General features: G+C 40.2%; 1 protein-coding gene across 1 annotated transcript in view; it reads right to left on the reverse strand.

The window, feature by feature from the left end:
- LOC104391848 (cohesin subunit SA-2-like) overlaps positions 1 to 27353 on the reverse strand; it is an 84685-nt gene that overhangs the window by 17241 nt on the left and 40091 nt on the right. Inside the window, exons 12-22 of the mRNA XM_010001194.1 lie at positions 21772 to 21870; positions 19670 to 19749; positions 8581 to 8688; positions 6517 to 6622; positions 5722 to 5839; positions 4706 to 4809; positions 4171 to 4263; positions 3989 to 4078; positions 2803 to 3006; positions 1290 to 1366; positions 286 to 373 (exon numbers count right to left, since the gene is read on the reverse strand). Coding sequence (XP_009999496.1) covers positions 286 to 373; positions 1290 to 1366; positions 2803 to 3006; positions 3989 to 4078; positions 4171 to 4263; positions 4706 to 4809; positions 5722 to 5839; positions 6517 to 6622; positions 8581 to 8688; positions 19670 to 19749; positions 21772 to 21870 — 1167 coding nt within the window. The remainder of the gene's footprint in view (positions 1 to 285; positions 374 to 1289; positions 1367 to 2802; positions 3007 to 3988; positions 4079 to 4170; positions 4264 to 4705; positions 4810 to 5721; positions 5840 to 6516; positions 6623 to 8580; positions 8689 to 19669; positions 19750 to 21771; positions 21871 to 27353) is intronic.

The raw sequence follows: 27353 nt of genomic DNA on the forward strand, positions 1-27353 counted from the left end.
TACAGACTGTGCAATCAATGGGAAGTATTGAGCATGAGAAAGGATCAATCCAGGTATCAGATGATCATCAGTTTTGGACAATCTCCAAAACAAACTAATCTATGACATGAATTTACTGATTCAAATAACATTAGGCTGAAGACAGCTTCAGTTTCTCAGACTGAGAAATGGAAACAGTATCTTCTTGCCTCATGGGACACCCATACATAAGATTATTTAATATTTCCTAATTTTTCTGTTTTCAAAAAGAAAATCCTCTTTCAATGTTAAATATTAAAAACTCACCAGAACAGGCAAGCTCCCATGTTCCACTTCAAACACCAGCAACTTTACAGTCTTGTCATACAAATTCCACTTGGTGAGATCATGGGCACTGCAAGTGAATACGAAAAAGTAACGATACACTAAGCGAGAAATGAAATCTCACCTGATCAGACAAGTTAAATGAATCCTATTTTTGCCTTCATCTGAGGTACAGCAATAATGTTAAACAACTAAACATTAATTATTGGGGAGGGAGGTGAAATCAAGTTTTTAATTAGCTAACACTGCAACCTTTAGTCTATACATAGCTTTACAGTCTGCATTCCTACCACAAAACTGTAGGGTTGTGAGGAGAGGCAAGAGATTGACCTCTGTACCTTTTCCTATACTCTATACACACTCCCTAAGTGCCCCAAAAGATCTAAAGAACAATTTCCCCACCGAGCTTTAAAAGACCGCTTCTAATACTCCTGAGTGTTCACGAACTTTTTTGCCCTAGTACACCAGATACTTAAAAGACACACAGAGAAGAAGGCCCAGTTTCTCTACCCTCTGCTGTCTTGCAAGATAAATCACATGGTGAACAATCCATGCAGAATCAAGCTTTTTAACAAAAAATCAAATAAACTAAAACAAACAAAGCAGATTACACCTGCTGGGAAAACAGACTGGATTCACAACAGCGTCTTCAGACTGACCACCAGTGTTGACAGTAAGACAGTCCAAAAGCATCCAGCTAGAAGACAGGCACCACAGAGAGGATCTCTGTGTCCACTTTGACATCCCAGCTCTGTAGCACACACTTCTCAGCCACATGAGGCTGATGCTCCAACCTCAGTAACAAGTCCAAAAAGAATTCCGTATCTAAGAGTACAGTTCTGTTAAGAAGAAACTGGACCTTGCAGCATCTCTCAAATGAATCATTTTCATTCTCTTATGATCCAAACAAAGAAGAGCAATTCTCACTTGTCAGGTCAAGACTTAAGTATTTGAGGAAATAAATTGTGTAAATAAACATATCTCACTTATGAAAAGCTGCTACTCTTCTCAAAGCAGAGTGCATCCGGGAAATTTCTCCTGCATCTGCACAAAATCCTTCTTCCTAAATTATGAAAGTTTGGGAAAGAGAAAGGAATTAGCCATTGTGGGGCAAGGCAGCCACTATGTTCTCTTCCCAACCAACCCACAAGCTTGAATTACTCTCCTCCAGTCTTCCCAAGTCTCATCCACCTTTAACCATGCTACTCATGTCTTCCTCCACTATAAAAAGAAAATAACGTGTTGATTGTAAAGAAATTTTGTATAAGGAAATGTCCTTGTCATTAATAAACCCACGGCAACCTCCCCAGACTACAGTATGGCTAACAGAAAGTAAAAACTAGCAATTAAGCTAACACAAAAGTGCTGACCCTCAGCCTCACAAGGCCTTTCATGGTCTCTCACACAGTTGTTAAGCATCTCTGGAAAGCTAAGTGTTCACATGGTGCTGACCCCTCCTTGGTTCCAGCTGCCAGATCACGTTAAAAGATAGCTAAAAATATATTAAATACTTTCCCATGGATGCAATTGCTGTAGTTTCCACACAAGTATGCTATGTGATTATGAGAGATGGTATATACAACCAGGAATTAAAAGGGAGGGGTTTCGGGAGAAAATCTCTAGCTGTGGATCACACCATGAAGGAGTAGAAGAATCCCTGGTCTAGCACTTTTCTTGTTTCTCTTAAGTACACATTCTACCCCATTGACATAGATATCTATTTAAGATCAACAAAATAAATCCACTCTGAGGGTAGGGGATTTTTTGGCTTGACACAGTTTACAATATCCCAGTGTCCAATAAAAACCTGCCAGTGTTAACTCTCATACCATGGCATGACACCTGTTCACGATGGCACAGTTGATCAGATCAGCTGCAGGGTTCTGTTGTGCAGTTCAGCCAGCAAGCTATTCATATCACCACCAGCTGTTTCTGCTTTTTAGAACTAAGGAAAAACTTTGAGGGAGACTGTGCAGCCCTCCTTCAAGAGGAAGGCCATTATTTCAAAGACCCCTAAGCTGTACAATCTGCATTACAGATGGCTGGATTTTTTTTTTTCCCTAATGCCATCTCTGCACCCAAAGCAACAGCACAAATAACATCTTGTGTACAGCCAAATATCTAGAAGTACAGAACTATATCTTTTTAGGAACAGTCTCATCACCTATAGATCCACTGCACTCATTAGCTGATCTTGCACATAGTACCTTTGGCATAGTAACGGAGCAACTACAGAGCTTAGGTTCAGAATATTCAGAAGATAAAATGCCCTGATGGACTACCATTTATGATTTTCCTCACTCTGTTCCTACCAAAATACCTCTGCTTTATTAAAATGCAAACAGGCAATCTTTTCAGAGGCATAAACGCATCTTTGAAAGCTCTGCTCCTCTCAAGCAGAAACAGCAGGCAAATAGCAGCTTCATGTGCTCCTTAATTTTTCAGCTGCTTCTTTCAAAGGAAAAGAGTCTGTTTAACTCCACAATGAGTCACACTCACCTTTTGCCAGAAACCATCTAATAACTGGTTAAACTGTCCTATCAACTCATCTATCAGTTGAGATCGGGCACAATCCACTTGGTTATAGATGGCAATTTCTTCACTGCAGAGGATATAGTAAGTCCTGGAGGAAGCCTCAAGCACAGACATGTCAGAGTGTTTGGCCACAATGTCTTTTACCTCTCTCAGCAAAGCATCCAAATGCTGCAGATAATAAAAGGGGTGTTACATGTAAATTGCACCCAAACCCACTTATGCTTTAGATAGATTTCACTAGGCCCATATATCTCTATGGATTATACAATCAACATGAAATAAATACCAGTCTAAGGAGCAGAGGAGCAGGATCAGAGGATATAATGTTTTTATGGGTTTACAGCTCCTTTTTGTTACTATGGTCTCTGGATCTTCCTAAAGAATTAAGCAGCTGCTTTAAGTTCTACTTTAGCAACACACATTTGGTACTACAAAAAAATAAAGACAAAGGGAGGAAATCAAAAAAGTGTTTTTCCAAAAGACAGGTGTATCTCCAAATAATGAAGTTGTCTCCCTTAGCAGCAGAGCATGGAGAATGTTTCAGCTCTTCTTAGCAACTGGGGTCTTCATTCTTAGTGAGGAGGTAACTTCTGCCATTCTGCTGACCAGTTAAGGTTTTGTGCTGAAATTAACCTAGAAGTGTTTGCCTAACATTACCTCTCTGTAAATGTCCCTGCTTAAGAATACATTAAGCTATTTCAAGGATTTCATCTATTTGTTTCTGACTATCCCTCTCCCATCAGCAGACATACTATCTTCACTCTTATCTTTCAGTTACTCCCATTCCCCAGCAGCTGGGAGTCAGTCCTCAAGGAGAATGAAACCTATTCTGCAGGAAACTCCTGAGAGACACCAGCTTAGACACATGGTATAACCCACCCTCTCTCCACCCAACAATGAAAAACCTAGGGCTGGGCCTACCACACGAAACCACAGATCATCACCCGCCAGGGTCAGTCACAACATAAAAGAACTGCCGAGCACTAAGGCTTTTCTTTGGCAGCCCCAAATGAAAAAGCAAAGCCTGAATAAGACAACTTTCCTTATACTTCATATGTTGCCTACTGGTTCCAAGTCCCACTACACTCTGTAGATTGTCACATAAATTTAATGCATTTCACATGAACCAACTACCCCAACTCCTTCTCACCTTCTCTAGATGTCCTGTGCTGTAAACATCTAAATCATAATACTGAGGAATCTGCAGAAGGTTTGCCACTTTTTGTGCATCTGTTGAATACTGCAGAGAAAAAAAAAAAAACAGGATATGAGTACACTGTAGGAATTTTAATGAAATATTTAACATGCATTCACAGAGCAGCTGTTCGTTACCTTTGCCAAGAGCTGAGGAAGCACGATAATAAAGTGTTCAGTAATTTTGGTACAATCTTCCAATTGTGTTTTCTTCTCTTTTGCTGACAGAATCTGCAGATAAAGCATTTTGTTTCAATTATAAAATCTCTTAGATTTGAGTGGAATTTTATATGTAACCCAAGGTTAACTCACACGCCTTTGTCTAAAGCGTATCAAGCTAAGATAAAGATACTTTTCCATGGAGACAACCAGATGCTTTTCTATGTTTTTTGTTAACCTTAAATGAGATGCAAATCACTGAACAGCTATATCTCATGGATAAAACACTCACCATTTGTCAAAAATATGTTTCAACTGGCTGTCCTCTAAGGCTCATCTCCTTCAACATCCACTACTAATAAGAGCTAGAGGTCAAAAGACACTGTCGTTTCATAAAAATAAGCCATTTTATTTCCTAAGATAAACCTACCACTAGGAACACACTTTCTGGCAAAGCACATAAGGCAAAGAGAATGTGATTGCAAGACAATAAATAAAAATAAGATGCACTGACTTTTTTGGCTGCACCTCTGCCCACTGGAGGATGACCTTCAGCTGCTTCTCTAACCGTTGCGAGGATAATTTCAATGAGAGCACTTTCATGGGCATCACTCAGTGCTGTAAGCAAACCAGTCTCCTTTCAGCATCACACAAATGAAAAATGAAGATGCAACAACAGCTCATGTAAAGCCTACTCATTTATCTGAGCAACTGCGGAAAGACACTACAGAAAGAAAGATGCAGTGTTCCCAAATAAACACCTAAAGAGTGCTTTACAGGACTTAAAGAAAATTATTTTCTACATTTACTGAACACAAAACCAGTTATTCCTCTCATGGCCCAACTTTTCAGGGCAGTTGGGCTCCCAGAAACAACGGCAGTTTCAACGAGGCCTACTCCTACTAATTACTGTCTCGTTCACAAAACTACTTCTTTGAATACCAAAATGCTTTAACTCACTGGGTCTACAAGCCTTGATTTTAATCACATGATCACTTCCATTTCTTCTACAGGAACTATTCATAGAGTTATAGAATGGTTCGTGTTGGAAGAGACCTTAAAGATTTCAGTTCCCTTTAGAGAATTAGGGTTTTTTGTAGAATTCTTTTGGAGTGTTAGATCTCAATGAAATCAACACATTTCTCATATTCTTTTCAGGCAGGAACAATAGCTCAACAATACTGCAGCTCAACCAGTTAATAGTTTTAGATTCTTAAGTTTTGGACAACAAAGTGAATGCTCCATAAGCATTATGGCTTAATTATGCAAGTATTGTTGCAAAGTTTCTAAACTAACATTACATAAATACAGAACAAATATATAATAAATATACTGAACAAAAATAATACGTTGATATAAATATCACACTGGAAGCGCATTGAGTTCCATCTGCTTTGTAGCCCTTGGGGTCCACAATTTGGGATCAAAGGGTACTGAAATATGGAATGATCTTAAACTAGCTGAAGGCAAAGCTCAAAAAATAGTATCAAGAGATTAATTCAGACAAAACTAAGTTCTTTGTTTACCCACCTTCTTCATCTTCTTCACGATTTTTTAATAGAAGAGTGGTCATGCACTCCCAGTCCTTCAGGAATGTGCCTGCCCAGTCCCACAAGCTGTCTATAAGGTATGCAACATGTTTGTGTAGCTAGGGATTAAAAACACAATCTTATAGAAGCACAGGCATCATTAAAAGAAATTCAACTTGATATGTTCCTCTCCCTTTTTCCAATTACAAAGTTTTGTCATTCGCACATATATTGACACACACTATTCCAACATACTTAGTTTGAGGCTGGTCACCATTTGAACATCCTGTCTCCAATCTGATACAAAGTAGGAAAAAAATAGCTGGAAAAGCAGGAAAAGAGCTTTGCAGAAAGATTCAGGGCTGATGTGCCTGAGACACTTTGGCCAGATGCACCACTGCAAAAGCCAAATACTGAAGTACAGCATTAAGCTGATAAAACTGAGCAAAACTCTGCATTTCTTAAGACAGCACAGAGCCATGGTACAGCAACCCCTACCTGCATGCAGAAAGACATGCACATTACCAAAAAACCCTCACTCAGTGGCATTAGTCTTTCAGGTTGTTTTCAGAAGCTGCTTCATCACTGATTCTTTCCATTAGCATAGTTGTAAATTAGTTTTAATACAACAGAACAAAAATTTCTTAAACAAAAACTCATCCTGAAGAGTAAAAACATCCCAAACACCAAACACTTCGGAGCTCATCAGAAAAATAGTTTTCAAAACAAAGCAAATACTGTGTGTAACATTCAACACTGGAACTAAAAAGATTACTGAAGAGGCTGTTCTCCTCACCTTGCTCTCCAAGACAAAACATATCAATCTTTTCAATTGGTCAGTACTCGCCCCAAACTTCCCTCCTTTGGGCTGAACTTCTTCATCTCCCTCATGGCTAAGCAGCCTGCCAACAGAAAAGAAAGTCAGTCCAGTTCTGCCACATTTTTCTTATACTCATTTGCCAGTGCAACTAATTCTGTGAAGGACTGCATTTCTTTTAAATGTCTGCTTTACTCCAAACCACATTAGACTTTATAAGATGAAAGGAAAAGAGATTAGATTGTTTTCCATTATGAGAGATCTGCTATCCTTGTGGATGCAGAGACTGTTTCTGACAGCCTGCCAGCTTTCTAGACAACTGATGCAGACTCCACAGCATTGAACAAATAACAAGGTAGGCATTTGCTCAGGCTTGAAAAGAGACTTGCTCTAGGCTGAATTTAAACCTCAACAGAGTAGAAACATTACTACCCAACTATTCTTTACATCATGGTACATCTTGGAACTGAAGCTTCTTAGAGAAAGCACAGTATCTTGTGTTTATAAGAGGCAACTTACTCAACTTCACAAACACAGTGGGAAAACTGTTCTTCCTCTTCTGTCTGAAGTACGAAGCACAGTATGACGCTTCACCTTCTATTTCCCTCTTTATCCAAAAATCAGTGTGACTGTACTGCTCATGAGAAGTGCTAATCCCAAGATAATTAACAGGAAGGCCATCCCCACAGATTAATGTAAGGCCCAAACAACTCAGACTTCAGGGCAGCATCACACTACTCAACATCAGTAAAAGCTTACACTTTCAGGAAGTGTTTCTGTTGCTGTAATTTATTCCAGATAAGTAAGTAACTTAAGTTAAAAAAAGCAGACCTTGAGAAGATTTCATGCAAACCAAGGGGAGGGGGAAGGGAAAGCATCAGCATCTATACTAAAACTTTCAGCAGTACGACTAGGAAAAGGAGAGCGTTGCTAACATCTCTATCACACTAGAATGAACATTTCTATACTGGCAGAACTGCTGGAGAGAAGAATTGGGCAAACAAAAATAACAACGAGGTTTACAGGGTCAAGGTGTCCACAGTTGCACTGGGAAGCTGAGTAAAAGAAGTAGTTATCAGGGTAATCACTTCAACAGAAAAAAGCAGCAGTGTTCTGAGAGGAAAAACAACTGATCTATGATATAACCAACATTTATTACATTAGGGCCAACACAAAAGACTAAGACTTGCAGCTGTGACAGAAGACTCATCAAAACAGAAATTTATCTTCATTCTTCTTTCTGTTGGATTTGGCTCCACAAACTCCAGAATGTCAGCAATTCAGCTAGACAGGAAAATACAACTAGCAGGAGATTCTACATGTGTGGAAACACAAATTATGATTATTTCTGATTTTCTTCCCCACAAAAGTCTTGCCAAGATATTTTTAGCTTCATTCCTCTTTGTAAGGCAAAATCATTTCTCTCAGCCGTAGAGACAGAGTATTTATTTCCTCTCTTTCTAGCATGCCAACTCCATTCACTTCATGCAACCATTGTTATAAGAGGTCCATTTGTATGAGTTACTCCTGGGGAAGATAAACCCTGTACTTCATTAACCTGACAGAAAATTGGGAGGGTTTTTTAATCTGCTGCATCCCTCATTATTCAAAGCCTTTACAGCGTGCAAGGCAACTTCCAAAGGGAGAAGAGGAGGCCATTTTTGTGATTAATCACCAAAGCCATGGAAATCCAGCAGATGCCAGGTGATGAATTAGCTTGTAAGAAGCAAAACAACAGGAAAAGAAAGTAGAAAGAAAGGAAGTATGCTCCACATAGCCTGGCGTCTGTGGATCAGTCAGTTGTTTCATATTCTCTAGGTTAGTCTTGCAACTTTTCTCATACCAAAACTGTGTAGGAGGACAAATTATTACCCCCACAGTGTTTCTCTTCTGATTCAGGAAGAGAAAGCACATCCACTACCCTTGTGGTTCACACTTTCAGAGCAGAAAAAAAATGAATGCCTTATGTCCCTCTTAAATAAATCCACTTGCATTCTGAAACAAATGAGAATAGGCAAGAAGTGGGCATGCAGGCAGAGATACCTTTTATACAGGAATTCCCCAGCTGCTACTGCCAGTGGACGGTGAGTGGTATAAACAAACTGGTATAAGGTTTCACAGTCTTCAGTTGATAACACATCCTCACAGTTCCTAGATAAAAATAACAACGGAAGTTATAGTTCAGGTTAATCTGCAAAGAATATTATGAATGCTATGTCCAGCCCTTACTAGACCTGGTTCTTCATAGACATGCAACTTGTTAATACAGCTATATTTTTGTAGGATGTATCTATAATTTCTGCCAAACAAAACTGTCAGCATTCTTGTATTCACTGTGTAGAGAAACAGAGGTCTGTGCAAGCCATGATGAATCAGGCCCACTTCATGGACATGAACATTAACTTAAAGTGTAATTAAGGCAAATTAGTGGTAACAGTAGAACGAGTAATGGTTACAAAAAAGGAAAATCATGCCTCTATGCTTAGATGTTCACCACAGGAGATAATAAACAAGAGTAAGCCTTAATTCTGCAGAATTATTTTTAAATTGTTTATCACAGTGTTTTGAAACCTATGTTCTATCACAGTAGGCTTATGCAGAACAACATATAAAAAGAAATCAAAACACATTCTTGACAGTGTGCTTATGACCATAACCTTTCTGTGCAAACACATTCAAGGTCACCATTTTTTTTCATTCAGCTACACATCTTGAGAATACCACCTGCCAACTAGTAAACAGTATTAATAGTAACCATTTACAAAAATGAAACTCAAGTATCAGAGTTGATTGAGCCACCAAAGAGACACCAAAGGAGTAAAGCCCAAAGCAAGAATTACAGGTTCAAAATGCCCACTTCTTACTGCCATAGCCATGTCACTGGACTAAACTACTTCAGAGAATGAGAAAGCAACATATGAGGTCCTTACACTTATTAGACCCAAGTGAATAACACAGAATCACAGAATCCTAGGGGTTGGAAGGGACATCAAAAGATCACCTAGTCCATAGCCCTGCCAGAACAGGGTCACCCAGAGCACATCACGTCCAGGCAGGTTTTGAATGTTTCCAGAGAACAAGACTCCAAAGCCTCTCTGGGCAGCCTGTTCCAGGGCTCTGTCACTCCACAGCCTCTCTGGGCAGCCTGTTCCAGGGCTCTGTCACTCTCATGCTAAAGAAGTTCTTCCTGATATTCACATGGAACTTCCTATGCTCCTGTTTCCATCCACTGCCCCTTGTCCTATCACTGGACATCACTGAAAAAAGGCTGGGAAAGGGTCTTTATCAAAGAATCACAGATTGGTTTGGGTTAGAAGGGACATTAAAGATCATCTTGTTCCAATCCCCCTGCATGGGCAAGGGCACCTCCCACTAGATCAGATTGCTCAGAGCCCCATCCAACCTGGCCACTACAATTCCAGGGAGGGGGTTTCCACAACTTCCCTGGGCAACCTGTTCCAGTGTCACACCACCTTCACAATAAAGAATTTCTAAATAATATGTACTCTAAATCTACCCTCTTGAAACCATTCCCCTTGTCCTCTCACTATAAGCTCAAGCAAAACGTCCCTCTCCAGCTTTCTTGTAGCCCCTTCATGTACTGGAAGGCTGCTGTTAGGTCTTCCTGAGCCTTCTCTTCTCCAGGCTGAACAGCTCCAACTCTCTCAGCCTGTCTTTGTAGGAGAGGTGCTCCAGCCCTCTGATCACCTTTGCAGCCCTCTGGACTTGATTCAACAGCTCCATGTCCCTCCTGTGTTGGGGGCTCCAGAACTGGACACAGTACTCCAGGTGGGGTCTCACAAGAGCAGAGTAGAAGGGGGAGAATCACCTCCCTGGCCCTGCTGGCCACTCTTCTTTTGATGCAGCCCAGGGCATGGTTGGCCTTCTGGGCTGCAAGCACGCATTGCTGGCTCATGTTGAGCTTCTCATCAATGAACATCCCCAAGTCATTCTCCTCCAGACTGCTCTCAATCCATCCTCCACTCAGCCTGTATTTGTGCTTGGTTATCACTGCACCCAATCCTCAGGTAGTAACAGTTTAAAACCATCTACAGCTGTGGTCCAATATAATCTTTAAAGCCAATGACTTATGTTGTTCATGTGCTGAGAGTGATGTCCTACAAAAATTAACAACCCTCCCTGTGCTTGTCCATGTGTCCCCAAAACCATCATGTGGTCTAGCATCCTCACAAGTAACAAAGTCCCAAAGCATCCTCCAGCCTGATTGAAAAAAAGTGAACATGCATTATGTCAGAATATCACTGGATTGTCCACTGCCAATAGCCTCTCATTTATAGAAGCTGGTGCTCCATGAATTTTAGCTTTACAGTGTATTTACTGCAGTATTACTTGAATTTTTCACAGTCTTCCCATAGTTGCTTACAATGGTCACTGGAACAGTAAAAAGGTCAATCACACAAACTAATACTTGCCCTCAACCAAGAAGAAAAATTGCCTTCATAATTCAGGCAGTTTTGGGTGGCCTCTTTCAGCATGCAATTCACTTGACTATATATTTGCAGTAACAGAACATATAGAAAGTACTCTGTGTATATATAGTGAAATGAGCATAAAGGAAAATATTTATATGATTCTTACTCAGCCAGCCACAGAACTGGAGAAATAAGAGTAAAACAATGTGTTTATTGAGGCTAACAGTAAGAAATTGAAAGAGGCAACGTGGTGCATTAGAGTATATGAATAAGCACTGGTGTGTCCTGTGAAGCCATGAACAAAGTATCAAATTTAATAAACTTCTACAAGTTTAACACTTGAGAATAAATTAAAAAAAAGACTGACAACAAATTGCAGTTACAGGAGTAAGAATACATGATACAGCAAGTTTTTATATTGAAAGGCTATGGGGAATTTACTGAAACAAGCTGGCAGTCTGACAAGGCTTATTTCATTCTTTTTAATGTCAATCTATTATTTAGTTATTTTAAAGCACTAGTTTCTATGAAGCTGCCCTTGTCACTTTCTGTAGATACATATATTTTAAAAACTGTGGACAGCTTGAAAAAGAAGTTTCTGTACAAGCATAATGTGATCTAGAGTGGGCCAAGAAAGAATCACAGAACAACTGATGAACAGCACATCTGGAGATCATCTAGCTCAAACCCATGCTCAGAGGAGGACAGGCTAGAAACAGGTTGCTGAGGGTTGTGTCCAATAAAGTTTTTAATGTCTACAAAGTCAGACACTTCACAACTTCTCTGGCAACTTTTTCCAGTACTGGATCACCCTCACAGTGAGCAACTTCTTTCTTACCCCTAAATGGAATTTCCTGTATAAACATGCCAGTCAAATGTACACTTTTTTATATTTTAATTTTTTATATTTCAGGTTTTCTCTTCTTAGCACAGTTATGGAAATGGTGAACGCAACACATGTGGGTCTTTATTTAAAAAAATATCCTTGCCTAAATTGTTCAGATAGCTCAAAGTGCTCAGCAACATGCCTGCCACCTCTTTGGGTAGAAATTAAAGACTTTACCTTTCCAGTACAAATTAAACTGCCCTTCCTCGGAAATGTCCTTTTCTTTGGAAAGACCTTGGGTTGAAGTTGAAAATGAGCCAGCAATGTGACCTTGCAGCAAAGAAAGCTAATGGTGTCCTAGGCTGAATTAGAAGAAGTGTTGCCAGCAGGTCAAGGTAGGTGATCCTTACCCTCTACTTAGCACTGGTGAGGCCACATCTGGAGTGCTGGGATCTCTGCTGGGCTCTTGAGAGACATGGACACACTACAGAGAGTTCAATGAAGGGCCGCAATTATTATTAAGGGACTGTAGTATCCCTCCTGTGAGGGAAGGCTGAGGGAGCTGGGACTGTTCAGCCTGGAGAAAAGAAGGCTCTAGAGGGGAACTTCACAATGTGTACTTGAATGGAGAGCGCAAAGAAGATGGAGCCAAGCTCCACCCAACAACACGACCAGAAGCAATGGGCACGAACTGAAACACAGGGGTTCCTTCCAAACATCAGAAAACATGTTTTTTACTATAAGGGTGACAGAACCCTGTCACAGGCTGCCCAGAGAGGTTGTGAAATCTCCATCAATGGAGATATTCAAAAGCCATCTGGATGTTGTCTAGGTGGCCGTGCTTGAGCAGGAGATTTGGACCAGATGACCTCCAGAGGTCCTTTCTAGCTTCAGCCATTCTGTGATTTGAAATCCCAACCTCCTTGTTTTTAACTTTGTCTCCAAAGAGGTTAGGAACATGGCCCAGTTACACTTATCTACAGCAGTGCTATTTTCTCCCTCCTCAAGACAAGAGTAGGTCAAATGCCATCACTCCAGCCACGTATGAAGCAATCCCTAATAGAAAAGAAGCAAAAGAGGGGAAAACCACCCATTTTCTTTGCAGCAGAGGTGACAGACACTTATGGCATTACTTGAGCATTCCAGTACTGGATCACCCTCACAGTGAGCAACTTCTTTCTTACCCCTAAATGGAATTTCCTGTATAAACATGCCAGTCAAATGTACACTTTTTTATATTTTAATTTTTTATATTTCAGGTTTTCTCTTCTTAGCACAGTTATGGAAATGGTGAACGCAACACATGTGGGTCTTTATTTAAAAAAATATCCTTGCCTAAATTGTTCAGATAGCTCAAAGTGCTCAGCAACATGCCTGCCACCTCTTTGGGTAGAAATTAAAGACTTTACCTTTCCAGTACAAATTAAACTGCCCTTCCTCGGAAATGTCCTTTTCTTTGGAAAGACCTTGGGTTGAAGTTGAAAATGAGCCAGCAATGTGACCTTGCAGCAAAGAAAGCTAATGGTGTCCTAGGCTGAATTAGAAGAAGTGTTGCCAGCAGGTCAAGGTAGGTGATCCTTACCCTCTACTTAGCACTGGTGAGGCCACATCTGGAGTGCTGGGATCTCTGCTGGGCTCTTGAGAGACATGGACACACTACAGAGAGTTCAATGAAGGGCCGCAATTATTATTAAGGGACTGTAGTATCCCTCCTGTGAGGGAAGGCTGAGGGAGCTGGGACTGTTCAGCCTGGAGAAAAGAAGGCTCTAGAGGGGAACTTCACAATGTGTACTTGAATGGAGAGCGCAAAGAAGATGGAGCCAAGCTCCACCCAACAACACGACCAGAAGCAATGGGCACGAACTGAAACACAGGGGTTCCTTCCAAACATCAGAAAACATGTTTTTTACTATAAGGGTGACAGAACCCTGTCACAGGCTGCCCAGAGAGGTTGTGAAATCTCCATCAATGGAGATATTCAAAAGCCATCTGGATGTTGTCTAGGTGGCCGTGCTTGAGCAGGAGATTTGGACCAGATGACCTCCAGAGGTCCTTTCTAGCTTCAGCCATTCTGTGATTTGAAATCCCAACCTCCTTGTTTTTAACTTTGTCTCCAAAGAGGTTAGGAACATGGCCCAGTTACACTTATCTACAGCAGTGCTATTTTCTCCCTCCTCAAGACAAGAGTAGGTCAAATGCCATCACTCCAGCCACGTATGAAGCAATCCCTAATAGAAAAGAAGCAAAAGAGGGGAAAACCACCCATTTTCTTTGCAGCAGAGGTGACAGACACTTATGGCATTACTTGAGCATCTGACCTCTTTTTTATTCCTTTCCTGAATGGGAGGCAATACCTGTATGAACTAGTACTATTTTCACATACTGCTTAACGATTCCTCTCTGTAATACAAGGAGGTTTATGCTTGTAACTCCAACTCAAATGAGAGCTTAGGAATTTTACTTGCCTCTGGAAGTAGCAGCACTTGATTACATCAGCTACCACTGTGATTAATACTACCAGAATAAATGAGTGTCTTAACTTTTTATGGATGTAAGCCAATCATCAAACATTCAAAGAATACTTTAAAACTTCAAATACAGCAATAATACTGCTGCGAATTTACAGCCCTCAGAATGCCAAGCAACATGTAAAGGTTAAGCCAGAAGTGCCTGCCAGTGTTTAGGTGCCTAAAAATAAACGGGCATGGCCTTCCACATACCAATGTCATGACATATCTTTTTCTCTGCACTTCAGTGTGCACATGCCACGCAGAAGTTGGGATATTCTAGCGGGAGATCACAGACCCATTTTGTTCTGCATGTGGCACCAGTTGAAAGATTTCATTCCTTGCTTTTTGTTTCATTTTACTGTACACAAGAGACACAACTGCTGCAGTTGCTTCTCCTTGTCTGTGCTATTGCTTATACCAAAGATACCTATCAAAATTCTGACAGTAAAATAAAAATACAACTCATGTATTTCTCCAAGTTTTGTCACCTTTTTCTTCCTGTTTTCAATGGCTATGCAGGGAAAAATCTGACTCGTGCAATGGGACATTGATAATCCGAAGTATAGCATTAAACAGAGAAATCTGCAAATACATTGTAAAAGCATTGTTCATGCACTAAGCACTAACAACCAAAAATATATGTTAAAACAATTCTAATGTCTAAGATAAAATTTTTAAGCAGAAAAATCAGGTAATCTGTTCTCTTATCTCCCTCTCTCTACTCTGCTGTCATTGCAGTTATTTCAAGATTACACTTTGATGATCAGTGAGAAGATCAGTGCCACTACAATATGACAGGAGCCCTTTCCCATACATTTTAAAATAGGATTATCATGTTGCAATACACTAGGATTTTATGCTTACGCTGTATGTAACAGAACACAGGAAAATGCACATTAGACAGATGCTGTTTGGTTAAGAATTCAGAATAGATCTCAAGGTTCTTGAATAGAGATGCGTAATGGCAGAAAACCTCCAAGAAAGCATAAACCTGAGAGGATGGAAAAGACAGAGGAGAAAGCACATGCCTTTGTTACATTTTGGCCTTTCCCTTTTGATAGTACCTAACCTCCTACAAGCAAGTTACTGATTCAAGAAATCAGAATGGCAGTTTAATTTGCTTGAGTACTTCATATACTTCTTCTATCAACTTCAACATAACATTTCTTTATTTTACCTAAAAGCCACTAAATCAAGACAAATTTCCTTATTTGTATGCAAAGCATGTCTCACTCTTCAGGTTATTTTTTACAATCACAAGAAAACACTTTTTGTAATGGTATTTAAGCCTTCAATAAACCTAACTGTTCTTCTGCACAATGGCTTGTCTGAATAACCTTGCCAGATGCAGTGTATTTGCCTAAAAAATGTCAATTTCCCCTCCAAACTCCACGGCTTAGCTATGAAATAACACTACAGAATCAGAAAGTTCAACTCTCTGCTGACACTGCATTATTTGTCATGAGACATCTATGCCTACCTAGTAACACATACTATTTGACATGGCATCCTTTGCCAAATCCAGTTTTCAGGTTTCTCCAACAGTGTAGCCTCTTCCTCTCCAAACTAAAACATCCTTCCCAGTCTAGTTAAGAATCACAAGGAAGACTAAGATTTTTAGGCACGATAGTGATGTCCCCCAATTGACTTGGGCCTCCTGTGCTAAGCAGGAAACTGGAGACTTGAAAGCCTCAGTTTCTTGATTTTTAGCTTGGATTAACTCTACTGACCACTGTCAAAGAATTGTGGTGAGAATTAATATTTTTACAAGCTCCATGAAATAGTTTCTAAACTATTTGAGATCTTTGATGAGTGAAATATACTTACAGTTCTCACTAAGGCAGATCTTCCACATTTAAAACTTCAGTTTTCTGTTTAAAACTCAGTTTAATTTCTAGTTACATTTAACTAACATAATACAAAGTCATTTTCCCCTTTGCTATTTACATATTCAAGCTATTTGTAGATTTGTGCCCCTAGCTGTACCACATGTAACCTTTCCTCATTCATCTACTACAATTCTTCTTATTAATTTTGCTGCTCTTTTCCAAAATCCCTCTGCTCTTTTAGGCAGTTAGGCACACAAAAATTAACAGAACTATCTAGTGGTAGGCACACTAAACTAATCTGCCTCTTAAAGGGCAATATTTTCAGTAAGATTCCTCAGTCTCTCATTGTCACTCGTGTTTTCTCCCTCTTTATTTCCTTCCTAGTTCTATTCCCTTTCAGATCCTTTGCAAGATTAATGCTAACAATTATGCATAATGCAGTAGCATTAATAATTTCTATTATGCTAAACCTCATAGGCTCATTTCAGTTGTGGGATTGCATCATGCTGTGTAAAAATAGAAATCTATTTGCCCAAAGACCTTGGCATTCAATTGAGACAACATGCAACAAACAAGAAGAAAAAAATCTGAGCTCACAGAGATAGACAAGATGAAAATACCAACATGGATTTGAAAACAACAGGCATATGCATACCAAGAGGGTTTTTAATCAGCACTGGATTATTTTTTTTTAATACTCCAATACATCTAAGTGAATTGAAAATACCAGTGTTTTCACTGCCTCTCTAGCTAACAAGAGAGAGAATATAAAGGTAGCATAGCTTTTTTGTGGGCCTGTAGTATGCAGAGTTTTTAATGTGTATTTTGCAGACCTGCAACACAGTGATTGCTAAGCAGTCAAAGCTGTTACTAACACACATGGAGCACAGCTTCACTGCAACCATAAAACATCACAAAAGTCATTAACTGGCAACAAGGTCTTGCTAGTGTACTGACCCAAAAGACAATTATGGAACCCAGTAAACGAGAGTTACTGATAGAGTAAAATTTCCCCAAGAAAGTCACAGAGCACCCAACAGACTGAGTGGAGGAAGAAAGTTACTCCTGGCCTTGCGTCTTGCCAACACATGTAATAAAATAACAGAATATCTATTCCAAGCTTAGAGACATGTTCTAAAGGTTAAGATTGTATTATTAATTAAAAATAATCCATTATTCCAAATCAAATACAGATAGTTCATGAGACAGAGGTTCTTGCCAGTAGCTTTAAAAATAGCAACTTGATCTGAAAGGTCTTTCATGTCTCACCAAAAATGCAAGTTGAGACAAGTAGAATTCAGCTGACAAATTTGCAGATGACAAAGAGCCATCCACAGAGAAGCCAACAGAGCATAACAAAAGCAGCAAAAACTTTGATTACATCAATGCATTCAAGTAGAAGTGCCATTTAGAGAATAATAAGTGACAGCTTGTATAAAGGCAGGGGAGTTGCTGCCCCCAACCCCATTTCATGCTTTAATGCATGTATCAAGCAGCATTACTGCTCAATATCCAGATACTAGTTTAAAGCTATGGGACACACTTGAGACACAATAGCCCTGAAATGTTTTTGCTTTTGCAATGCCAGTAGCAAGTCCCTTCTGACTCTATTGTAAGGTACTGAGGCATCAGCTCTTCCCCTGCATCTTAATGCAGGCTCTTATTAAGACTGTCTATATTGCCTGCATTCTCTTCACACAGGTTTTGTAGACTGGTCAGTACTACTCTTACCAAAGAGAAAAGCTGTCACTGAATTTGCTTATTGAGTCCCCAAGTTCCCACTTCTACCATTCCAATAATTAAGCCACATCAGCAGAGCTCAGAGCAACTCAGGGGGGAGGCAGAAAGGAGAATGGCTATGCAACAGATGAGCAAAAAGAAAGAGAAGCATGTATTTGTTGAGCTCCACACAGTCTAATTAAACTCAATTTTTAAATTTATTAATTTTACATAAGAAAACTACATTTTCATGATGGAAAATGTCATTCAGAAAACTTTAAAAGGCATTTATTCACTTTGGAAATCATATTTAAGAAAAATTTTAGGAAAAAATTGCTTCAGGGAAAAAGAAACATTGATCAAACTTTTATAGCTGCAGCTTGCATTAATGAGAACATGTTCCCTTATAATAAAGTCAGAGAGATGACAAACAGCTGCAGTGCCAATATAGCACTTGTTAGCTCAGATACAGAACAAGAGCAACCATAACTGGTGTACAGCATCTTTGTACTTCAACAATGGTGTGCTGCTCCTCCTAGCACAGGGACATGCTGTACAGACAAAGCATTGTGCTTTGTTCCAGTAGCTACACACCATGGAGAACTAAGGGATGTAGAAATGGACCCTGTAAACAGAGGAACAATTCAATCCTGGCTGCTACTAGTGAGGTCCAAACAATGGCACTCCCTTCAGAAATGCACACTGTTTTGACAAAGTCATGTGCTGTTCTGATGTGTATGTAGAAGTAGGCCTAGAGAAATGCCACTCAAACCAATGGAGTCTGAAGTGAAATAGACCAGACTATAAAGAAGCACTTCAATAGACAAACATACTTGAAATTTAATGCAAATACCTACAACACCATATTATTTGGCCCATTAAGGCCTACATAACTATCTAGCAATAACCAATACTTCTAGCTAAAACAGAAAAGCAAACCCCACAAGGCTACTGGACAATGCACCATGCTGTACACTGAAGTAAGCACCTGCATCAGCAGAATTCAACTTACCCTCTAAGAGAGAAGAGACGTTTATTGAGTTCTAACATCTCAACTGTATTAACAATGAAATGTAGTGAGTTTATTTCTAGTTTTACTTTGAAAATAATAATTTATTCCTCACATATTTTGCAAATAAAGCCATTTCTAAAATAAAAATGCCATTCAAGGATGTATCAGAATAGGATTCATATACTTCTGTAACATTAGTCCAGTTTTTCCTTGCACTTCCCAAATTATCCTACCAAATCTATGGTAATTCCCCAGTAAAATGACTCTTTTGTTAGTCTTCCACCTCAGCAAAACCAAGACATCATACACTTATTCACTGCTGGTCAGCCAGTCTGCTGTGGGCTCAATAGCTCACAGGTTCTCTGCCATGGAGTAAAGAATCTGAAAGCTCAAGTTCTAGCAACAGCCTAAAAGCTCAAGGTTTCTTGCATCAGGTGGGGAGACAGAGAATATGGCAGAGCTCCCTGAGCTCCTGGCCAAGGCCTGGCAACCCTGGAACAGCAGATGGTCTACTTGAGAAAAGCCAAAACAAAAATGTGGAACTTCCTTTCAGAGAGAAGTATAAAAATACAAAGATGCAGTTCTCATATTGAATCTCAGCAGGAGGGTTTTCTTTACATTGGTATTTCCCACAGAAAGAACATGCAATGTCTTGAGTGACTTCAACTGTAACTTATATCCTACCCAGGAACAACTGTCTCCCAGCATGTAACTGATTATAGGAAGATTCATTAGGATTGTATTGGGATCTTGTTGCCATTATAACAGTACAGTAAATTTAAAAAAAAAAAAAAATTATTTACTGTGACATAAGCATCAAGAGTTTCATGGCTTGAACTGCTACTTCATGGTCCTTGTCCAGAGGCATGGACACAATTCGATCCTAATGGATGTAAAATGACAATAAAAAGTTTAACATGGTCTGTTCTCAATAAACAAATATTTTTGCTACAGCTAGATCATCTACCTAGTAGAGCAGCGATTTATTTTTATTTCAGCAGCTATTTTCTAAGAGACATAAGGCAACTTGATTACTACCACGTAGTTCCCCAGTCTCTGAAAATTAACAGCATGTTAATTTTTTAACTGAATTAATCATGCAGTAATATGATCTTTTTTATAGATGTAACGTGTGTGTTCACAAGAAATCAGCTACAGCCTACAAATTAAAAGTGACTGACAACTTGTTTCTAAGATGTTACTACTGGCACTTCAGTATGTTAAATGAAGATAAGCCTCAAATTACAAGCATTATATAATCAGTTTCTCCCATCAACAATAAAGTGCATGTATCTAGATGCTCCAGAAGACAGTGCCTTGCTGTAAAGACAATTATGACTTCAGTCATAAAGGTACTTCATGGAATAGAAGCAAAATTCCTGACCTTTCACACTATTGTAACTTGGTACACATGCAAACACCTCAGAAAACAGTGGAAATTTTCCCATCCTGTGTATCAAAAAACTCACACTCCTCAGTGTGGCCTACATCTTTAAGGTATATTAAACCTTCGGGTTTGCTTGTTTCGGGTCTAACAGCTTTCTCACTTAACATGTCATTTCTAAGTCTCTAGATGCTTTTTACTTTGCACCTTCCTTTTTCTCATAACCCAGCTGCAAAGTGTTGAAGTCAATGAATCCTGAGTTTGAACACTCAGGATTCTTTCAGGGTAAGAGAGGCAACAGGCCATACTCCCGCTTGTGGGAAATGGATCAATGGTTACATGATTACATTCCCCATCACTTAAGGAAGCATGACTTAAACTTTGAAAAATTTCAGACCAGCCTGTATTTTGCGGGGTTTTTTTGTGTGCGTTTGGGTTTCTTTTGTTTAGAGTTGTTGTCTTTGGGTTGGTTTTTTTTTGCCTGGGAGATAGAGTTTGCAATAATCTGTTTATAAAGCATCCTACACACAGAGGGAGATCACAGTACAAACACGTAGGAGCTATTTCATCAGTCTCTGAATACCAATCCTGCAGGTACTTACACAGCTCAAGGTAACCTTCTTTTAGAAGAAAGATAAGGGACTACCACGTAACTCTTTAAAACAGACTGGCTTAGCTAGCTAAGTTTCAGTCTGAATATTTTTTTCTTAAAATACCAATATTAATCTATTTCTTGCTCTTTGTAAAAAGAACACTAATTACCACCACATGCAAGCATTGATTATGTACTGATTCGGAGGGACTGAGATGTCAACCACAGCATCTTGAGCTTTCTTAATCAAATACTGAAAAGGTGCAGCCCCATTGAGGTAAGAGTATTTGAGAAAATCATTACCAATGGCAGGATTAAAAAAAGGGCTTAATTCTTCAATTAGTCATGATGTTGGAATGCGATAAAGGCAGCGTACAGGGTCAGTGTGGCCACAGAACAAGCTCTGAAAGTTACAGTGTATCACCTGACTTGTTCAGAAAGGAGATAAGGTGATCCTTCTTCACCATTCATACTGACATGGTGGATTAACAGAGAGCCATTCCCACAATGGCTGATACATAGTCAGGAAATCCAGTATCTACAAGGTTAACCCATTATCAGGAGCAGCAAAAAAAGGGACCTTTAGAGTACCTGAAATTCTGTAAAAAAGAATTTTAAAAAAATCTAGGCCTTTCTGGATGAATGCTGGAAATAGCTGACCACAGTACATACTTAACACCACTTTGTGCATGAACTAAAGTGCACAACACCAGTCTGTGTATGAATTCAAGTGAAACAGAAAATTCCATAGAAACATAGAGAAACGACTCTGCAAAACTCCTTCATCCACTCAGCCAAGCAGGCTGCTCCTCCAGTATTCTAAGCTCCTGTCAGTCAAGACAGTGGGGAGATCAGCTGTGATCAAAACATCAGACACTCTGTATACACCCAACCCAGACTTAAAAAATAGCAAACTGTAATCTATTTACCTTAAATCTGCTAGTAAAGAGATCCATTCTGGAAACAAGTTCTTTCCTGCTATAAATTCCTTGCAGTCCTAGAAGACACTTCAACCGCACTTCAGCTTGCTACAAGACAAAGAGAAATCAGCTAACAGTAAAAAAGTGTAGCTTCGATGTTATTCACTATTGGCATTTATATTATGTAAATAAGAGTTATCTGTGCATGCCTAAAGCACACTAGCCTAATTATTTATTAGTGACATCAGTGCCATTTTGTCTGTGTGAGCACTCTCTCCTCTCTCACGCACAGGAAGTCTGCAGTGAGCCAGACTTAAAGGTGACATCAAAGTTTGTGTTTAGGCTTCCCAAGAAGCTCTCATCTTGCAGTTAAGAAAAGCAAAAGAATGCAAGAGTTGCAGAAATTGTGCTATTCACCTGTTAAAGATACAAAGACAAGAATGTGGATGACCTGCTTAACAAGACCAGCACTCTTCCAGATAACGGACTTTGCTTACTTCCTTTCAACATTTGACTTGGACAATTGTTAAACATGGACAAGGACTCCAAGAAATCCTGGAAGATTCCCAGAGGAAGAGGTACACCTTAGAAATGCACTGGCTTAACACTGTAGATTCTTACAGAATTAAATGTCATGCCTTTTCCCTATTCTGTTTTGCATTAGAACACTCCATTTTAAGCATTCCAAGAAGAAAAGGGTTGCTTTGAATTTAACCCAATTAGTTAATGTAGGCAAAACATATTTATCCCTGCAAGCTATTTTTTTAGTACTATTAGTACTGCTCCTTCCTAGGTGCCTCAAAAAGAAGTATTTTCCTTACATAGCTTTAAAATTACCTCATGCATATTGACATACCTTTCAAATGACAAACTTTTAAATGGCATTAAGAAAGTAACTTTGAGGATATACCATAGAAAAATCACTGTACACTTACAATGTTAAGGATCTCAGCAAAGACATTTAGATGAACTGCAGGCTTCATATCAGTTTCTTCATATTTCTTCCTTAATTCCTCTTGCTAATAGCAATAATAATAATCAAGGAAACCCAAGAAAGGAGACTACCTACACATATGCTATCCATTACTACAAGTGCCTGTTCACCTGCTTAGAAGGAAAGCAAAGGATGATGCCCAGTTGCAGATTCTGACCAACAGTTTTCCCTAAGACAGCTTTTTGCTAGAAATATGTTGTTACCTATCAACAGCTAACAGTAAGTACTGCTCTATGATCTGCCTGTGACACACCATCAGAACATATTCTATATTGTACTTTAATTTTAAAGGCCTTGCCTGAGAAGGTGACTATGGCCCACAGCTGCTGCTTCCTACAGCCACAAAGGCTTCATTACACAGAACTCACTCCCAGTCACAACTTGGCACCCATCGCTGCCCACAGGCACAAACTCAGCTCAGCTAATGTACTGAATCCTGCCTTCAACCGCCCTGAGTGTTTCTCTCAGGGCTTTGGTTGTGAATCATAGAATCATGGAATCCATTGGGATTGGAAGAGACCTCTGGAGATCATCAAGTCCAACCCCCCTGCTGCAGCAGGAACACCTAAGGAAGATCACACAGGAACACATCCAGATGGGTCTTCAAAGTCTCCAGAGAAGGAGACTCCACAACCTCCCTGGGCAGCCTGTTCCAGTGCTCCATCACCCTCACAGTAAAGTTTTTCCTCATGTTGAGGTGGAACTTCCTGTGTTGTAACTTGGTGCCGTTTCCCCTTGTCTTATCGCAGGGCACCAATGAAGAGAGATTGGCCAATTCGTGACATCCCCCTTCAGATATTTGTAGACATCTAGAATTCTATTCTATTTGTACAGAATAGGGACTGCTCTTGTGCTTGGGAAAGGAAGAAAAAAAAAAAAAAAAAAAAGAGAGAAGTCTGTAGTGGTTTCTTGGATGGCCATATAGCCCTTGGCACATGGCTAGTAATGTCATTTGCATTTGTCAATCAGGTGGCATTCAAGAGTAGGTCTGCAGATATAAAGTTTAATAAAACTACACCACCTGCTTTCCAAGGTATGCAGTTCCCACCTGAAAGCTCTCAGTCACCGCACACACGCAGTGTCACTGGCTCCCTCCGGTACCAGTGCCAGGCTCAGGCATTCACTGCAGCCACAGACCTGCATGGCTGCATGCCTGCTAGGAAGCTCCGTCTGAGCTCCCACATTCTTTTTCACTATGGTTTTTGGGTGTGTTGTGACCATGATATATCTAGCTAGTTTGCCTGTCTTGCTATGAGAAAGCAACCAGTGTTCTCTGCTCCCTGCCTGTCCTCGTGTCGCTCTCCGCCTGCCCTCACGCCTGCCCTCTGGAAGCTGCTGCTGCTCTCTGTTCCGCGCTGCCGCATGCTCCTTGTTGAACTTCATGCAGTTTCCATGAGCCCACTTCTCAGGCCTGTCAAGGTCCCTTTGGATGGCATCCCTTCCTTCCAGTCTGTCAACCTCACCACATACTTTGGTGTCATTGGTGAACTTGCTGAGGGTGCACTCAATGCCACTGTCCATGTCACCAACAAAGATGTTAAAACAGCACCAGACCCAGTACCCCAGTCCCCCAGTTCCCTTGGGGAACACCACTCGTTACAGGTCTCCATCTGGACATCAAGCCACTGATCACCACTCTTGGAGGAGAACCATCAGCCAGTTCCTTACCCAATGAGTTCCATACTGTTCCAGTTTCGATACCAGAATGTCATGCAGGACAATGTCAAAGGCTTTGTACAGGTCCAGGTAGATGACTTTTGTTGCTCTTCCTTTGTCCACCAATGCCATGAGCCCACTGTAGAAGGCCACCAATTAGTCAGGCAGGATTTACCCTTGGTGAAGCCATGTTGGGTGTCACAAATCACACCTTTGCTTTCCATGTGCCTTAGCAGAGCCTTCAGGAGGATCTGCTCCACTATCTTTTCTGGGCACAGAGGTGAGATTGACTGCTCTGCAGTTCCCTGGGTCTTCCTTTTTTCCTTCTTGAAAATGGGGGTTATGTTTCCCCTTTTCCAGTCAGTGAGAATTTCACCAGATTGCCAAGACTTTTCAAAGCTTTGTAGCTACATCAGCCAGTTCCCTCAGAAGCCATGGATTAATCCCATCAGGTCCCATGGACTTGTGCACCTTCAGGACATTTAGATGGTCATGAACGTGCTTTTCTCCTACAGTGGGGAGATCCTCCTTTTCACAGTCCAAGCCTTTGCCTTCTCTAAGTTGGATGATGTGACTAGAACTTTTGCTGGTGAAGACTGAGACAAAGTACTCACTGAGTACCTCAGCCTTCTCAGTGTTCTGCGTGGCCAAGTCTCCAGTTTCCTTCTGAAGTGGGCCCACATTTTCTCTTGTCTTCTTCTTTTGCTGACACACCTGCAGAAGCTTTTCATGTTGTTCTTAACATCCCTGATCAGGTCCAACTCTACCTGTGCTTTGGCCTTCCTCACCCGATCCCTTGCTTCTCTGACAACTGCTTTGCTGTGTTGTTCCTCCAGCAGATGTTGGATAGTTGAAATCCCCCATGAGGGCCAGGTCTTTGTGACCACAAAGCTGCTCCTATCTGCCTGTAGAGGGTCTCATCTGCTAAACCAACCTGATCTGGTGGCCTGTAGCAGAACCACTATGATATCTCCTGCTCCTGTCTTCTTTTTAACCCTGACCCGTAGGTTTCAGTCGACTTCTCCTCCATCCCCAGATGGAGCTATGCATATGCTTTTAAGTAATGAGCAAATTAGTAACTATGAACTAATAACTACTTCTTCTATGACTAAGGCTGTTTTCCTATATTTTCAGCTGCATTTTCTCCTTCTCAACCACCTCTCCCTTTCCTCAATTCATCATTCCTCATAGCTTTTTGATCATTCACAATTACTTCACATCCTTCTAAAACCTTCTAAATCTCACTACTTAACCTTCAGCTCCTTTCGACACTAATACAGGCAAGTACAAACACCCAGCCATTTACTCACCTCATCACAACTACCATCCTAATCTTGACAAAATACCTGCCTTGACAGAAGACATGTTTGGTCCTTCAGAGCTGTGACATAAGAGTGAAGGGGAATTATGTAAGCATATTTTCAGGATAATCTAAACACACGCTGTCCCTCAGTTGTATAATAGTATATTTTGACCCTGACCTGAAAACAGACTGGCAGAAAACATTGGTAAGATAGTGGGCAGCTCTAGTGACCTCAAAGAGCTCTGCATGGACTTCAGCACCGCTTAGATGCATTCAGTTACGAGATTTCAGCTCCACCACTATTACAGAGATAGGGCCATTCAATAAGCTTTACAAATACAGGGTGAGACCTAGATCATTTAATGGGATCACTGGGACATTTTTTTCTCCCCAAACAAGAAACTGAGGAAACTAGATCTCCTTCTGAATTACTCTTGAATGACAAAGGCAACACAGTTTACCTGTCCTGTCAAGGTAAAAGCATTTTTAAGAACTGCCCTCTCCCCCAGTAAAAAGAATCAGTACATATTCACAGATATGACCCGTGCAGCAGAAAAACACTGTTACCATGACCATTTGAAGAAAGTATTATTTCAGAAGTAGCCATAACCATGGGATCAGTTTCTATAGCTATGCTGAATGGGAAGCAAAATTAAAAACTTTTTCACTTTCCTGAAATTTGCCAAGATACAGAAGCCCATTTCAACAGCAAGTTCCTGTTTCCACAGGATTTCATTGTGTGTTTTTCGTAGCCTACTAAGAAAACCTCAACTTGCCCTGAATCTTCAAAGCTAGTCAAACATGGTAGGAGGTCCCAAGTGTGAATTTCCATTGTCTTTGCCTTCCTGACTGCTAGTTGCCTTCCACTTTTCCCCCATCCTTAAGTCTTCACTGTTTTGATTTTTCTGTTTTTTAACTTTGAACTTTTAACACAGCCCCTCCCTTCAACACCTGCTGCACAGAGCAGCACTGGTTTGACTGGATCTGGATGCTAATTCAGCAACTTGGAAGAACAATAGTGCCTTTAAGCACAAGTTAGGTGCTTGGGTTTCATAACTGTACTGAAAGGTGACTGGGCTTACATATATTGTTCAACTGCACACAGTTATCAGACTTAGTAGCAACTGTTGCTTGGTCTACAAAAATTAAAATTATTTCTAGCAGAAGAGCAAAAATTACTTTAAATTGTATCCTTATAGCAACACTTCACAGCTCCTAGTGGGCCAAAGACAGATCCTCATATGCAACTTTGAGCACATTACAACTGAATTTGGAGCATCTTCTTGCACCTAGGAAATAACTTCTCACTTAAAAATATAGTTTCATATCAGAGTATAATGGGAAAATGTCATGTAATAAGGAAGGAAGAATTACTATATTCAAATAAAAAACTTTGAATTCAAAATGTTAATTTTAAGCTTACTTGCCCCTTCCCTCTCCTCTTGAAAACCTTCCAAATGATTTAACAAAATTTCTGTTTACAGCACTATAGATGATCCTGGCCAGGCTTTCCCCCAGCCACTAGAATACTTTTGTGGTTGTTACACTCTAGGGCCTAAATTATCTGGCAAACTTCTCTGTTATATTCTAAAAGAAAATTAGCTCTGGGAGATATCAGTGTCTAGCCACCCACCCTGG

Source organism: Chaetura pelagica, unplaced genomic scaffold, assembly GCF_000747805.2.
Source record: "Chaetura pelagica isolate M959 unplaced genomic scaffold, ChaPel_1.0 scaffold266, whole genome shotgun sequence".
NCBI lineage: Eukaryota > Metazoa > Chordata > Aves > Apodiformes > Apodidae > Chaetura > Chaetura pelagica.